Source organism: Rosa chinensis, chromosome 2, assembly GCF_002994745.2.
Source record: "Rosa chinensis cultivar Old Blush chromosome 2, RchiOBHm-V2, whole genome shotgun sequence".
Lineage (NCBI taxonomy): Eukaryota > Viridiplantae > Streptophyta > Magnoliopsida > Rosales > Rosaceae > Rosa > Rosa chinensis.
Window position 1 is genome coordinate 76,882,313 of NC_037089.1, and position 17,171 is coordinate 76,899,483.

General features: G+C 38.4%; 2 protein-coding genes across 6 annotated transcripts; both read right to left on the reverse strand.

The window, feature by feature from the left end:
* Positions 1-276: 276 nt before the first annotated feature.
* Positions 277-5,339, reverse strand: LOC112186395 (G-type lectin S-receptor-like serine/threonine-protein kinase At4g03230). 4 transcript variants are annotated; one of them, XM_040515554.1, is made up of 9 exons: positions 4,830-5,339; positions 3,377-4,531; positions 2,424-2,918; positions 2,026-2,178; positions 1,718-1,929; positions 1,419-1,629; positions 1,076-1,313; positions 792-942; positions 277-707 (listed from the first exon to the last, which is right to left on the reverse strand). In XM_040515554.1, the coding sequence occupies exons 1-9, from the start codon at positions 5,035-5,037 to the stop codon at positions 390-392; spliced, it is 3,141 nt and encodes a 1,046-aa protein (XP_040371488.1). In that variant the 5' UTR covers positions 5,038-5,339; the 3' UTR covers positions 277-389. The 4 variants fall into 4 exon arrangements, 3 of the variants coding, with proteins under 3 accessions (XP_040371488.1, XP_040371487.1, XP_040371489.1); XM_040515553.1 differs by having other exon boundaries at positions 1,718-1,932; XR_005807481.1 differs by having other exon boundaries at positions 643-707; positions 792-868; positions 1,718-1,932.
* A 1,781-nt stretch (positions 5,340-7,120) lies between these two features.
* On the reverse strand, positions 7,121-12,701 carry LOC112186394 (G-type lectin S-receptor-like serine/threonine-protein kinase At4g03230). 2 transcript variants are annotated; one of them, XM_024324794.2, is made up of 8 exons: positions 10,300-12,701; positions 9,678-10,166; positions 9,048-9,215; positions 8,694-8,884; positions 8,326-8,536; positions 7,969-8,206; positions 7,706-7,856; positions 7,121-7,597 (listed from the first exon to the last, which is right to left on the reverse strand). In XM_024324794.2, exons 1-8 carry the CDS (start codon positions 11,633-11,635, stop codon positions 7,301-7,303), a joined length of 3,081 nt encoding a protein of 1,026 aa, XP_024180562.1. In that variant the 5' UTR covers positions 11,636-12,701; the 3' UTR covers positions 7,121-7,300. The 2 variants fall into 2 exon arrangements, with proteins under 2 accessions (XP_024180562.1, XP_024180561.1); XM_024324793.2 differs by having other exon boundaries at positions 9,048-9,218; positions 10,300-12,693.
* Between the last annotated feature and the right edge of the window lie 4,470 nt (positions 12,702-17,171).

A 17,171-nucleotide genomic window follows, 5' to 3' on the forward strand; every position in this document is an offset into this window, starting at 1 on the left:
AAAATTGACAAAGGTGGATATTCAATAATAAAAAATATAAAAAGCTACTGTTTCCATTTAAAAGAAAATAGAATGAGATGATCAAATTTAATCGGCTTTGGTTCAGAAAGTAAAGATTAGTTTAATAAAGTTCTTGTAACACTACAGTTTCGGATCAAATCATTTGTACAGCCTTGACAACTGATTTGATCCGAAACCTTGACAATATCAAAGATATATCATGATGTACTTTGTAGCATGGATTTGGTTTGATTGTCAAAAGAACAACACCAACACTGAACTCTGAAGATTCTGATCATTGAAAAAGAGCATACTTTAACATTACATTCAACCGATAGAGATAATAAGGATTACATTAAGAACAAAATCAAATCGATACAATGTTTTTGCTATCGACCATCTTCTAAGGTGACAGTTAACTCATTGTTTGAAACCGTTTCTGGTTTGCTTGAAGAATTAGAAGCCCTGCTAGAACTAGAAGGGCATCGCCTAACAACGAAAGCGGGTTGTTTAGGGGTTGGAATCGTTGCAGTTTCACTTCCGAGCATGAAAACTACTTGTGACATGGTTGGCCGATCACCTGGATCTTCTTGTACACATAAGAGCCCAACATTAACACACTTGAAGTACTCATCCTTGTTGCAGCTGTGACCAAGTGTTTGTTCTAGCAAATCTAACGCCTTTTGTTCTTTCCACAAATGCCATGCCTGGTATAAATTTACAGAATGTGTTATGATGTAAGGATGACATTAAATATTAGCTAGCCACTATGAAATGTTTCTATCACTCACATAGCCAAGAAGACTCAAAGATCTTTCAGGCTGATAAAATCCTGTGTTCCTTTTCCCAGTGATGATTTCAATCACAACTACACCAAAGCTAAAAACATCAGATTTTACTGAGAATAACCCATCTAATGCATACTCTGGAGACATATAGCCGCTGCAATAAAAGAATGTGGAGTCAGTGCATATATTTTATATACTAGAAATGCAGACCCTTTTGTGGTTTTTGGTTGAGAAGTGACCAAGAATTAGCGCTGATGAAAACCGTAAATACCGCTAGTTAAACTTACTATGTTCCCACTACTCTATTGGTGTTTGCTGAAGTTTCATTGCCTCCAAAGATCCTTGCCAAACCGAAGTCTGATATTTTGGGGTTCATCTCTTCACTCAGTAGAATGTTGCTGGTTTTCAGATCTCTATGAATAACCCTTAATCTAGAATCTTGGTGAAGATAAAGAAGCCCCCGAGCAATTCCTAAGATGATGTTAAAGCGTGTATTCCAGTCCAATGATACACATACTTTTCGATCTTTTATTTTTCATCCAAGAGAATAACGTTTAAGTTAGTATTTATAAATCAATATTGTAGGATATCATGCAATGTATATTTCTGGAGATCAAAGTAGAGACTAACCAAAGATGAAAGAGTCTAAGCTTTTGTTGGCCATGTATTCATAGATTAACATCTTTTCATCTCCCTCAGCACAATAGCCCAAAAGTCGAACCAGATTCCGATGTTGAAGTTTGGCAATTAACAAAACTTCATTTTTGAATTCCTCTAGGCCTTGGCCTGAACAACTCGAGAGCCTCTTTACAGCGATTTCTTCTCCTCCCGGAAGCTTACCCTGATAGTACAAGCCAAACATAGTTCTATTATTCATCAGGAACTGGTTAATATTACCCTCTGACGTGTATATAGTAAAGGGACATTACCTTGTAAACAGGACCAAATCCTCCTTGTCCAAGTTTATTTGCATTGGAGAAGTATGTTGTAGCTACCAGTATGCTTTCCAAATCAAAAGAGGGTACATCAATGCCCTCCGTATCGTCATCCTTAAATCGGCCTGATTCAATCAAGTTCTTGACTTTTCTCTCACAGTCATAAAAGTGATTAAGTGTTGAACACTTTTGAAGATTTGCCCTGCCTTCTTATAGAATTCAAGGAAAACTTCATCAGAAACAATCTAGATCATATCAGCGAAGCTGTAAAGAGACTACTGTGGTGTATATATGCTAGTTACCTTGTGTCTTAATGCGCCTTCTTCTCCATATATAAGCATAAACAAAGGTACTTGAAAGAATTGCTAGAACAGCTACACTTATACAAGTTACTGCAATGATTAGAGCTAGGGTCATCTTCCCTTGCTCACCAGTTTGCTTTCTGTGGCCAACTTCTGCAAAAATTAGAGAACAAATCAATCATTGGTCTTCTGCAATTAAAAATGTATGTGGTTTTATCAGTATGTAATACAAAGACAGATAAGTTATTGTCACGCCAACTTGATTCTAATTTTTGAAGATAGATACATGAATAAAAGACTCTGTTTTCATAAAAGCCAAATTCTATCTCATTTTAGCAAATTTCATTATCTCTCATTTACCACAATGGCACAGTTTGGCACAGTATAATCATGCTTACCTTGAGTACAATTTAAACTCCTGCTATCCCATTTTGAGTTTGCAGGGCAAAGACACCTATTCTTCCCATCTAGAGCAGCATCACATATCGAACGAGGCCAGTCCTTGCAGTCTGTAGATGAGGAACAAGGTGGTTCCAAGGGTGACTCCCAAGCAACTTCAACTTCATATCCTCCTTTAAATGACAAATCAGGACTAAAACGGGTCGGATCAGCATTGCACATGTTTGTCACATTATATGGAGAAGACTGTATGAGCTTCAGAAATTTTTTATCTCTACATTCATCTGCATCATTAGCTTGGATGACAAATGTTTGTGTGTCCGCGTTGATGCTTGTGACATGGTAGGTGCCGCTTGGTGCCTCAAAGCTCAGCTGGCCAGTTGAAATATTGCAGTGGAAACTATAGTAGGTGACATCACCACACTTTGGTCCAGTGCTTAAGGGATAAGGGATCAGGTTTGTGCCACAACTTCCACAGCTTCTCGCTGTTGATTCTGCGAAAATATAATTCTTGAAATTTAACACTAAAGAACAAAGGTTTGGCCTAAGTGATTGTCTAACAAAGGTCATGTAACACATGATGACAATCGATCTAAAATAGAATGTAATGGGTTCATTAGTCATATGAATGAGCTACAACTCCATATAATCAGAAAAGCCAGAGTATCTTAATATTGTCTAATTAGTTTAGACAAGGTTGGAGCTCAATTTAGAGTAGATTAATGCTTACTGAGTGGCCTACATTTTATTGTTAATGTTTAAGACCACTGATATGCACATCACCTCTGATTCACATATCATTGCATTGAACAAAAAAGAATCTGTAGACCTCTTACTATATAAAGCAGTTTATTATCTGTTAATTATAAAAACTAATTATCTTCAACAAATCTCCTGATACTTTAGTATGGCCATGACTCAAGCATCTTTAATTGAAGAAAAAGAAACATACCTATATCTGAAACTGCTACACGAACCTGTAGATTCTGGCCACCGTCATAGTCCTCCTGAAGATTGGTGACATCTTGTGACCAAATCCAACATGTTGAACTACTACTCCCACCCGTGTTTTTGTTCTCCACCTCTTCATAGAAATAAGCTTGACACTCACAGTTGTTAAGGCACTCTACTCTGCATTCCATTTCACTTTTGGCATTAAATTGGGAATCTGGGTTTCCCACTTTCATCATCTTTAAGCTCAAGAATATGTCACTCTCAGCATTGTTGCCACATAATGTTGACTTCCTAGTGCATCCGCCCGAATAATCTCCATGATTCCAATTATCCGGTGAACTAGGCTTAAAACCAGGCAAACACTTGCAAACCAAACCATTTTTGCTGTTACAGCTACCAAAATTTCCACATGCATTATACACACTGCATCTATCTCTAGGATCTGCCCATATCAAAGACCAAACCTTCTCACTATCCCACATCAGATACTGAATCTGGCCCGAAAAACTCATAACCAGCCTTGTAGAAGTGTATAATGAGGATGTGAGATATGGCACAGAGTCATTGTGGACTGCTGTAGAGGTGAAGTTTGATAGCAAGTAGAGAATTGCAGAAGCCATCTCATCAGAACTAATGAAGTTTCCATAATCTTCACTCTTCCAGTACCTTCTCGATCTTTTCCAGATAACAAAGTGGTTCGCATCCTCTTGGTCTTGCTGAAATGTGAAATTTCCTGTTGCTGGATCATTGTAACTCTTCCATGAACTCAGTGCTAATTTTCCGCTCATTTTCATGCCAGGAAGAAATGTGTCGGTTGGATTTTCAAAACTCTGCCAGACAATTTGAACCGAGTTGTTTCCTTGCTCTCTATTGATCACAACAAGATTACCAGTGTCCATGAGCTTTGCTGTCCTAATTGTTGATGATGAACTTTCAAGACTTGATGACCAGTAAGTTTTTCTTTTGCCATCCAGCACCTTAAGATTTCCATCTTCTGCAATAGTGAAAACTCCACGAGTATCTGAAAGAGGGTTGTCTCTATTTGCAAGCCACACAACAGTCTGTGGATTCGATCTGTAATACCAAATTCCAACATATCTTCTAGTACCAGAGCTTCCATTAGAAGTAAAGAACCCAAGTTCAAATTTTTCTCCTGATGAAACAATAGTATCACCTTTGTCATCACTAATCAAACTGTTATATGCTATTGTATCTTTAGCAATGCAACAATGAAGAAAAGTGCATAACAAGAATGAATACAGAAAGAAGTTAGTGAACATGTTGTTTACTGAACAACTTATGATGATTATTTTTCTGATGTTTCTTGCTTAATGTAGCTAGAATATTGTTAACATTCAGCAAATGCAATTTCGTAGAACTCATATTTTTAGGGAAGGGAATGCAGCTGCAGATAAGATGGCAAACTTAGGTGTTTCAAAACACTCTTTTACCTGGTATCCTAGCCCTCCTGCAGAGCTTCACAAGTACTTGCAGGCGGATTTTTTGGGACTCCCAAGTTATCGCTTCACAGGTTGCTGAGATGATTTGTTCGTCTGCCTTTCTTGCCCGCTCCTTCTCAGAGGCTTTTATTCCCAGGAGGTCGTGCGCAAAGTTAGCTTCATATGCATCTACATGCAGGCGCAACCACAATTCTGGCATATTTCGTGTGTCCAGTTTTCACTTTGTGGCTGGTTTTTTCTTTTTGTAGATTTGTTCATGAGGGGGAAGTTTCCCTCTCTTTTATTTCGTTGTTAATTTTGCTTTATCTCTTGGACGATGTATTCTTCTTCTTTATTTTAATAAATTGAGTTGGGGGACGGGCGGTGGGTTCCCAGAGTGGGGCAGACCCTTCACCTTCGGGTTTGAGGGTGGGACTTGTGCCCTACATTGTCTGTCTCCGAGGAACTAATATCGCCTAATCCCTTTCTCCTTAAAAAAAAAAAAAAAAAAAAAAAAAAAAAAAAAAAAAAAAAAAAAAAAAAAAAAAAAAAAAAAAAAAAAAAAAAAAAAAAAAAAAAAAAAATATTGTTCTTGGTCTAGGAAGCATACAGTAAAAATCAATCATTGAAGTTGCCTCAGTGTTTTGCTTCCTGAATTCACATGCCTCTGTGGTTTTTAATTCTCAAAGTGACCCCAGATGTTAACTTTGCAAGCTGTTTGCAATCTGCCAGGAATCAATTGGTCAGTTGGTGTGAAATTTGTGGCTGCATTAGTCATTGTTAGGTGACCTGGTCAATCTTGTCCAATATCTAAAAGTAGATTAAGATTTTCTTGGTGCCCAATTAATCAGACCCGATTTCAAAAGGAAAAAATTGACAGCAGTACTATCTAAATCCATATGAAGTTCCTGGAACCCTCCTAGAATACAAAAAGATTAAAGAAGAAGAAAGACCAATGACAAAAATGGTAGACTGTTTCCATCTATTGAACACATGTTCTACAGAATACAGGTAGCAATATCACCCTTCAGTTAGTAGTCTACTACTATTCATTGTATTCATACAGATTCTTAGTGACTAATACAATTGCTGAAGTCTCCAGAGTTTCAATACTCCAAGCACTGTAGAACTTGCATGGATGATAAAGAGCAAATCTTCTACACTGAAGAAAATACAGTGGTTTATGCATTATTTTAGAGGGCATTTGCTATAACTATGTGCCATTTGAGTGATGTTTAATCAAACCAAGATTGAATAATTTGAAAATAAAGTAGGACAAACAGGTCAAAGTAGGGAATCGGATATTGGTAACCTCATTTCATCTTTTTCTTGGGCCCCTGGATTTGCTTTCTTCCTGTTTTTGTGAAGAAGAATTTGAAGACATGGTTAACCGAGTTTTTTATTTATGAAACAAATAACATGTGCTCTTCTTTGTCTTCTCTTGATTGTTTAATGGACTGGTGATAAAGGTAAAGAGCAATGTCGATTTGCATGGTTTTTAAATGAGTTTGTGACACAAAAAAAGGCGCAATAGCTTGAGCTCATGCATCATTCCAAAACCTTATTTTGGGGGAAGAGAGATGAACTTTACAAACGGGCCAGAGAGCATGTATTTTTCTATTTGGAGCATCGAAACGACAAACCAAAGCTAAGATTATGAACTAGATTTTAATATCGATCATCCACTACATATAAAGCATAACTCTACTTGATCGAATCCCAACAAAACCAATAAACGAAACACATTCCAAGTTGGTTTCAAGATTTTGAAATGACCCGGTCAGGTAAAAATACACACAAATGGTCAATAGTTATAAACCAAGAAAGCATATAGAAAATGGTAACAAGTAGACCAAAAAAGTTGGGGTGCGTATATTTAGTGGAGTGTTAAGATAATAGTTTCCGTATTTGGGAGTTCATATGTTTGAGCCCATTAAGAATGGGAGAGTTGGGGTTTAAAACAAAAAAAAGTAGACCAAAAAGGGTTTTCTGTTTAAAGATATCTCTATTTGTGTTTGGCTCAAACTCTAGGTTATTTGACCCAATGGTAATAGGGTTTTAATTAGAGAGAATCTCGGTGAATATCTTAGATATATCCATTCATTGTATGATTACATTTCATTGTATGATTACATTTCCATGTACGATTCAGATTTTATGCATTGTAATCCTCTATATAAAGATGCCCCTATTATCAATGAGATTACACAGCAAATTTCTCTCAATTTCTGATTCCCTAAAACACTTTCACAATTATTGCACATAATTAGTCCAGAGAGCCTTTTACAATTAATGCACAGAAGGATCGGCAAAGGCTGAACAAATTAATCACCAACACAGAAGAAGTTACATTTCACCGAAGGTATTATTATTCTTGTTTGAAATTGATCCACAGATCTTTCTGGGTCTAGCCAAGAAATAGTTACAGTTAAACATAGGAAAATTTAAAAAAAAGAAGGGACCTTAAGTGATCGATGGATTACTTATCTGCCTTCCAGAGCAGTTATTTCAGAAACTGTCTCTGGCTTAGTAGAAGAGGAAGCTGTGCTAGAGTTGCCTCTCCTTATGAAAAAGGCTGGTTGTTTAGGAGTTGCAGGGATTGCAGTTTCACTGTCAAGCAAGGTAATAACATTTGACATTGTAGGGCGATCAACCGGATCTTCTTGTACGCATAAGAGCCCAACATTTACACACCTTACAAATTCACTTCTGTTGCAACTTTCTTCCAAATTCTTGTCCATTAAATCCAACACCTTGTCTCCTGTCCAGAGTTCCCATGCCTGAGAAAATGTTGAAAGTGGAGTATGAATATAAAATGGGACAAGAGTAGATATGAAACATTCTAGATGTTTTACCTAGCCATTGGCCAAAACAGAACTGCGACTTACATAACCAAGGAGGCTGAAAGTTTGTTTGGACTGAAAGAATCCTGCATTCTTTTTTCCACTGATTATCTCAAGAAGAACCACACCAAAACTAAAGACATCTGATTTGACTGAAAAAGTTCCATCTAGTGCATATTCCGGAGACATGTAGCCACTGCATCACAAATTGTTATACAATCAAAAACATGTGGGCACAGAAGCACTTTCGTTTTAAAGGATAATGGAAATACAATGTATGAACCATACACCTTGAAGTATGTACTTACTAGGTTCCTACTACTGTGTTTGTGTTTGCCTCGGTTTCTTTGCCTCCAACAATCCTGGCCAAGCCGAAGTCAGATATTTTGGGGTTCATCTCCTCATCCAAAAGTACGTTGCTGGTTTTCAAATCTCTATGAATAATCCTCAACCTGGAATCTTGATGAAGATAGAGAAGTCCTCGAGCTATTCCCAAAATGATGTTAAACCGCATCTCCCAATTGAGAAATACGTTTTGTGTATGATCTTGCAAAGTTTGAATTTTTTCATTTCGAGAAAAGTTTAGTTACGGGAGTTCAATCAATCAAGAAACACTATTTCATACAGTAAAAAAACGAAAGTAAAGCTGAGGAGTAGAAGCCAACCAAATATAAAGGAATCTAAGCTTTTGTTGGGCATGTACTCATAAAGTAAAATCTTTTCTTCTCCTTTCATGCAATATCCTCTGAGTCTAACAAGATTTCGGTGCTGAAGTTTGGCAATCAGCACGACCTCATTCCTAAATTCCTGTAACCCTTGTCCTGAAACTTTTGATAGCCTCTTTACTGCAATTTCTTGACCTCCAAAGAACTTCCCCTGATAACAATTAAAATCCTTTACACATAAAATAAGAGCTAAAGGAACCATTTGACATAATCAATACGGACATAACCATTTTATTAGGACAATAACATATAAATATATTGCACTGGTTCAATTGATAAGAAATGATAATCTAGTGTTCCTCAATTACCTTGTAAACAGGCCCATAACCCCCTTGTCCTAGCTTGTTAGCATCTGAGAAATTATCTGTGGCTTCCAGTATGCTTTGCAAATCAAAAAAGGGTACATCTATACCTTTCTCATCTTCTTCGTTGAACTCACTTGTGTCTATCAACTCCTTGACTCGTCTTTCACTATCAAACTGTGCACGACTTATTTGATCTGATAAGAATTTTGGTTGTGTCATTCAATTGGGCCAAATTTTGTGAAGATCTTCATGTATACGGAGTGAAGAAAATAAAATCATGTAATGCATACAATATAGAAACTGTTTATAGCAAACAGAGGACCAAAAGGGAAACAAAAAAGTAGTTACCTAACTTACCTTGTTTTCTGGTCATTTTTCTTCTCCATATATAAATAGAAATGACGCATGCCAGTAAAATCATGCTTATAAGCACCGCCACAATTATCAGATAGAATGTAACTTTTCTGCTTGAATGCTCTCCTAAGACCGATGACGATGGAGAGTTTGATGGCTCATGAAGACTACCTTCTACAAAAAAGCGAGGACGACCAACATGTAACTATCATCATTGTATTAACAACTAAAGCATCATAATTGAGTGATAATAGGCCAATGTAATAATTGGATTCAGTCAAATTCTACTTGGTTTCAGTTGTATCTCGTTTATGATTACATTAATCCAAAAGGTGTATCCCAATATGTGAGACTTTAACCAGGTGATGATTTTCCTTTAGAGGATTTCAAAGAATAGGAAATTTTTATGGAATTTTACTTCTTGTTATTCTTGGACGGAAAGCAAGATTCATTCCCAGTTCAATTGTGGCTTAGAGGTATAACATCAATCTTAGTTACGACACTAGGAATCTGAACAATACAAGTCACCTAGAGAAACAAAATATCAATCAAAATATAGAACCCTCCTTGATAATACTATTATCTTCAGAAGCACCGGACATGAATCACAAACATTATGCAAAGCGTTCTCACCTTGAGTACAATTGAAGTAAGTGACATTCCATTGGAAACTTTTGTTACAAAGGCATCTTTTCATTCCATCTCTTGCTGGCTTGCAGGTTGAATTTGGCCAACCCTTGCAGTCTGCTGATGTATTGCAGGCTGGTTCCGGCGGTAGTTTCCAACCCAACTCTACTACATAATAGTCTCCAAGGTCAGCATCGCACCCCCAACTACTTATCTTAAATGGGAACGATGCATTGAGCTCCAGGGTTTTGGCTCTGTATCTAGAATCACACTCATCGACCTTTTTGGCTGGCAACCATTTGAGTACAAATTTTTGCATACTTGGTTCGATGCTTATAACTCGAAAGGTGTCATTCAGTCCCACGAAGCTAACCTGGCCTGTCAAAGTGTTGCAGATGAAACGGAAGTACATGGGATCACCACAGTCCCGACCGGTGCTCAGGGGATAAGGTATCATCGTTGTGCCACAAGGCTGGCAGCCTCTTACAGTAGATTCTGCACAAAGAGAAGATGTAATTTCTAGACTATTTGAACTAAAAAATTAGAATTATCTCATTTACTGTCCCTCTAATAATCTCATACTTCTGAGATACTGTTTATAAAACCATTTATAAAGAGAAGCACATACCTATATCAGACGAGGCAACTCGAACAGTGATATTGTGGCCACTGTCATACTCTTCTACAAGATTCTTTAAATCTTCCAACCATGTCCAGCACTTCGAGGAAGTGCTGGTAGTAGTATTAGTACCCCTTTGAGCTCTGTCTTCAGCTAGAACGGCATACGAGTAAGCCTGGCACTGGGGGTTCTTTAGGCACTCCTTCCTGCATTCTGTTTCGCTGCCCACATCGAACGGTGACTCTGCCTCTCCAACTTTCATCATCTTTAAGCTCAAGAACGTGCTGTTGTTGTCAGAGATTGATGACTCTCTATCACATCCACCTGAAAAATCTTCAGAATTCCAATTATCTGGGGACCTGGGCTTGAAACCAGGCAAACATTTGCATAGCCAAGGCCGATTATTATTATTGCAGCTGCCAAAACTTCCACAAAGGTTGAACTTACTACAATTATCTTTTGGCTCCGACCATGAAGGAAACCACTCCTTCTTGTTTTCATTCCAAGTGGAAAACTGTAACTCTCCAGTAAAATCTATCACCAACCGTGCATAATTGTAATCCAAAGGTCGCACAATTGTAAAATTAATAGATGGTCGACTTGTATCAGTGCTGCTGCTGTTGCTGAAATATGATAGCAAGCCAGTTACTTTAGGAGGCACTTCATATGGGCTGAAACGATTATCTGGCTCTCCACTTTTCCAGTAAGGAAGCGACTTGTTCATTACGATATACTGGTTCTTACTCTGATCGAGTTTGAAGTTGAAGTTCCCCGGTCTCGGGTCATCTTTGTCTCTCCAAGAAGTCAACTGAAGATTTTTATCCATTAGCATCCCAGGAATGAATGTATCAGTTGGGTTTTGAAAGCTCTGCCACAGAATATTCGCTGCCATCTGATCATAATCCATTAACACCAGGTTTCCAGACTCCATTATCTGCACAGTCATGTTAGAAGACGAAGATGTTCCAATGTCTGTGGACCAATAACGCTCTCCAGTAACATTATCCAACACGAGGAGGTTACCACCTTCGATTGTGAGAACTCCAGTGGAATTGGCAGGCAGAGGTTCATCTCTGTTGGCAACCCATACAACTGTTCTTGGAGTGACCTTATAATACCATATGCCAACATATCTGCTATCAGCGCCCCCGCCCGAGTTACTTTTCCCTATAGGAGTAGGGGTAAAGAAACCCAATTCAAATTTTTCTCCTGCTGAAACAAGAGTTCCTGATTCCTCATCAATAACTGGATCGGCATGTGTCAGTGTATCTCTTGCAGAACAAAATAGGTAATCATAACAGCAAAGCAATAGTACTACATACAAGAGGAAGATGTTAGATACCATGTTATTTGCAAACCATGTAACGAAGTAATTGTTCTTGCTATCCTCATAAATCTTCTAATATATGCTAAACAGAATGAATTGTGGCAGCTAAGAAGCCTTCATTTGTTTCCCTGCTACCACTTCGTTCCCTTTTCCCATTTAGCATTTTGCAACAAGAATCTGAACATGGTCCCATGAACCATTCCTAGTTGAAAATATCATGTGAACAGCTTAACTATGTAGCCATCTACAGCTTGCAACCTAGCTATAAATATAATCCGGATTAAGGATGCCCTTGAAGCATTAGGAGCCAAGGAATACCAAAATCAGTTCATAACAAACTCAGTTTTTGATATACCAGGCTGAATTATTGAGAAGAAGCTGAGCCAGCATCAAGGTCAAGGTCGTCTGAGTTTTGTTTCTTTCATCTTTTTCTTTGGGCTTCCACTCTGCTTTACAACTCAGATATGAGGAACAGAAAAGTATGGCCGTCATAATTGATCAATTGTTACTGTTATTGTATATTGCTCGTCAAAAATGTGTTTGTTCTATTTCTACAATCCAGTACCAATTCTACCAATGTAATAATGCTTGTATATTCAACCACACATTACACTTCTGCTCTCCTCTTATAGAGGCTACTACTACCATAACTATGCTACCAACAATATAGTTGTGCAGGCCATAGTTACTATCTACCTTTATTGACTGTTATGTAGTACAGCTCACGTAACATTCAGTTAATCTGTTGGTGATATGCGTTTTTCTCATTCCAGTTTTCATTTTTTACCCTGCTACCACAAAATGCCTTCCATCTCTTTTGCCATTTAGCAACAAGTAACAACTTATACCAACCCTCTATGCATATAAGCTTGATCCCATAAACTATCTTCCTTTTTTTCTGAATAAACCATAAACTATCTTCCTAGTCGAACATATATCAGATGGGGGAGGTTAATTAAATTATACAGTCACCAAAACCTAAGGTTATGTAGCCTTCTAATTCTACAGCTTGCATGCACCTACATAAAAATGTATGATTGCTCCGCAGCATGAATACCAAAAGCACTAAAACAAAGTTGATGCACCCAGTGTTTTATAATTTTATAGACTTAGCTGAATGATTGAGAAGAAGCTGGCCAGCATCTAAGTCAAGGTCGTCTAAATATTGTTTATTTCATCTTTTTCTTTGGGTCCTCGTTTATGAGGGACAGCTTTCTATTACAAATTTTTCAGAACGAGGACCACAAATTTGTGGCATGCATCATTACGATTTCCTCCACTGAATTGAGGTGCATCTTGTGCATAAGGACGAGATTGACGTCCATTTTTCAGAACGAAAAGAAGTAAAAATCGGATTTTGGACTACGAAAGAGCCCCTGCGCCTCACGGCACCGTTACCCCCAAAACCACCCATCCTTGTCTAGCGTCGCCGTCCCCCTGCGGCCTCAAGGTGGCATTGACGCCACCAAGGCTCTTTCGTCTCCAAATTTTACTTCTCAAGTCCTTTGTGACTTGATGGCTCAACCAAAATCCTCATTGGTTATTTCTAAAGCCCATCATTCGTTCTGCAAAGCCTGCTCTTTAGCAAAATTAGGATCCAAACCATCCTATGCAAAGGACACTAAAGAAATTATACCATTCTTACAAAGAATCCAAGGTGATATTTGTGGACCTATTCAACCACCATGCGGACCATTTAGATATTTTATGGTGTTGGTTGATGCATCGACACGCTGCTCACATGTCATGCTATTGTCCACTAGGAATGTTGCATTTGCTAAACTCTTAGCCCAGATTATTAAGTTAAGGGCTCAACACCCTGATCATCCTATTAAGTCTGTAAGAGTAGACAATGCTGTGGAGTTTACATCAAAAACTTTTGATGATTATTGCATGTCCATTGGGATTGAAGTTGAACATCCAGTTCCTCATGTTCACACCCAGAATGGTCTCGCAGAAGCTGCTATTAAACGACTACAAATGGTCGCTAGGGCATTGGTAATGCACACCAATCTCCCTATTTCTGCTTGGGGCTATGCAATATTGTGACTTGATTCATAAACTCTTCGCAAGCGTACGAATCGTTGTCAAGTAAGGGAAGTAATTGGACCTTAGTTTATCGTACCTCGGGGATTAGGTGTTGGACCTAACCAAGATAATTGGCGGTAGGATACTAAAAGCACACAAGAAAAATAAAAAGTAAAATAAGACTATAAACAATCAAGGCACCAAGCCTTGGCAATGCTCGGCTTAGCTCACACCAAGCCTATTCAAAGCCACTAACTTGTAGCCTCAAGATGGGTATACACAAATGAATCGATGGATTTAATGTTTGAGAGTGGATTTGAACTTAACAAAAAGTAATAAAATGTAAAGCGATTAATAAAAATGCAAGGAAATTAAACTAAAAAAAGTGTGAACAATATAATGGGAATGTCGGGTGCTAGGGAGGTTCCTTCACCCAAATCTCATGTGTCGGAAGCTAATCTAATGTAGATGCAAATTTCCTACTTTGGCGGTAGTCGTATCCAAGGCGGTTCAAGGCTCAAGGACCGAAATTCCCTTTCATGGTATTCCTACTCCGGTTCAAGGGTCGTAGGAACTCACTTGGCATGAATTAGAGCCGGTTCAAGGGTCTCTAATTCACATCAAGAGGCCTAAAGATCTAGGAATTAGACTACTAAGCGACCCGCCCGCGCATTCACGCAACGGGTGTAAATCACCATGCTTATAACCCTTCGAATACGAAATTGAAGGTTTCTAGCTTAGGAATTAAAGGAGGTCAAGCCTCTAACTCCATCCTAGACATGCTCAAAATACACACCCTAGAGTTGACTAGTCTCCTAGACATGCATTTTAACCCAACAAAAATATATATAAGCATCCATCATATGAAAATTTCATCATTACATTAAAATAAGCATCTTTTACACAAGATTTGGACTAGGGCACACAACCCTAGCCCCCAACAACAAAACTACTCACTACCCATCACCAAACTAACATCAAAATACATAATTGAAAGAGAAAAAAGTGAAGAGAAGTAGAGAGTAACAAGAACAAGCCACAAATTGCTATAGAGCAATTATGGCTAGCCTTGATTTATGGCTCCCACTTTTACCCAAATTTGATGTTTATGAAGCTCTTGATGCTTGGGCTCCTCTTTGAATCTTGTGGGATTGATGAAGCTTTGTGGTGGAATAGTGAAGAAAATATAGAAAATGGGTTGGAGGTGGGTGGTTCGGTGTTAGAGGAAGGGTAAAGGAAAATTGGGGTCTGCGGCTGTTGGAGAAGAGAGAGGGTTCAAATGAATATTTTTGGTGTGCGGCTCCTCTTCGTCTCTCCGTTCTCTGTGAGAGAATAGGGTGAGAGGTATATATGTGGCTGGGAATATGGTAATGTGTGGTCGGCTTCATCGCGAAAAGGAGAAGGGATAAGTTCATGCTACCGTGTCGGCAACAGATTGGCTTCAAAGAAAAGAAGACAACAGGGCTGGCATACTGGCGCATGAGAGAGTAGGATGATTATGGACTGCCACGTGTCATTTTCTAAGTGGCTGAACTTAATTAAACAAATAATTGTTTAATTGCTGCATGCTTCTCCACGTGATGATGCTCTGATGATTAAACCTCTATTAACTAATCATTATTCAATGATTAATTAATGAAAAGAATAATTAATCAACAGAAATTCTTCTTTTCTTCGTTTCTTCATTATTTGCTTCGATTTCGCGCCAATTTCTTCCGATATCCGTGACTCTGCTTATTTTCTACAAATAAATAAAAATGGGTTAATTACATATTAATTAACTTGAGGATTAGCTTAATTCTAGTATTTAGAGTGCAATTACGCGTATAAAAATGCGTGGAATCATATTGCATGCATCTATGCTTATTCGTCTGAGGCCCACTGCCACTCAACCCTTTTCTGCGTCCCAGATGGTGATTGGGTATGAGCTTAATGTCTCACACTTACGTAAATTTGGGTGTGCAATATATGTGCCTATTGTGCCGCCACAGCGCACTAAAATGGGTCTTCAACGACGATTAGGCGTTTACGTTGGATATGATTCTCCAACCATTGTCCGCTACATAGAACCCTTGACAGGCGATCTTTTTACCGCTAGATTTGCGGATTGTCACTTCGATGAGATAGTTTTCCCGTCGTTAGGGGGAGATAGTAACATAAATGTTCAACAGGAACGACAAGAATTGTCGTGGTCTGTCCCCACTTTGTTTCATCTTGATCCCCGAACCGCACAGTCCGAAATTGAAGTGCAGAGAATTCTCGATCTTCAGAACGTAGCAGAATCGATGCCTGATGCGTATTCTGATATCGCTAAAGTGACGAGATCACACATACTTGCTGCAAACGTGCCTGCAAGGATTGATGTCCCTAAAATTAAAGGACATGATGCCACCTCAAGAGTACATGAGGATGGCACCAACGTCCCTACCCTTGGTGACTTTGTGGCTAGGCCTACAGCTCTTGCCAGGAAGCGCGGGAGGCCTATAGGTTCGATGGATTATCGCCCAAGAAAGAAAGCGAGTTTGACACAAAATAATCCATTAATCATCGATGTAAATAATCCATCTCATGAGAATATTCCAGATTATGGTTATGTCCAAGAGACATCATAGGGGGATGCTCCAATGTCAGAACCAATTCTAGAGAATAGAGAGATCTCCATGAATTACACTAGTGTACATGAGATGATGGATAGAAATTCTATGGCAATTGATGATGCATTTGCATATCATGTTGCAAAAGGAATTATAGAATATGATGATATTGAACATCGCTTTGTCGAAGAATGTCAACGAAGAGCGGATTGGCCTAAATGGAAAGATGCGATCCAGGCTGAATTGGATTCACTAGCAAAGAGACAGGTATTTGGGCCTATAAGGCAGACACCCCCAGATGTAAAACCTGTTGGGTCTTTATTAGAAAACATAATGAGAAAAATGAGGTGGTTAGATATAAAGCCCGCCTTATGGCGCAAGGTTTCTCACAACGCCCTGGAATTGACTACGAGGAGATATACTCTCTCGTGATGGACATTATAACATTTCGCTACCTTGTCAGTTTGGTAGTTTCCAAAAAACTTGACATGCAGCTTATGGATGTGGTTACAGTATATCTCTATGGGGATCTAGATTCAAAGATATATATATATATATATATATATATATATATATATATATATGAAGGTTCCAGATGGACTTCAATTACCCAAATCAAGAGGCTCTAAACCACGGAGCGCATTTTCAATAAGATTAAAACGCTCACTATATGGATTAAAACTGTAATACCCCGAAAAATCCAAATTAAATTCCGTGGATTTTTAGAATTGATTTCGCGGTATTAAGAGCGAGTACGAAGCCTGGAGAAGTTGTGGAACTAGTTCGAACGATTTTATTTTCGAAATCGAACGTTATTTAGGGGGTCTCAAAAAGTGACTTTTTATACGTACCGAATTTGGGAAAATTTCCTTCATGAAAGTTGTAGAGCTCGTCGATACGATCGCGTGCATATGTGGAACGCAATATTCGGA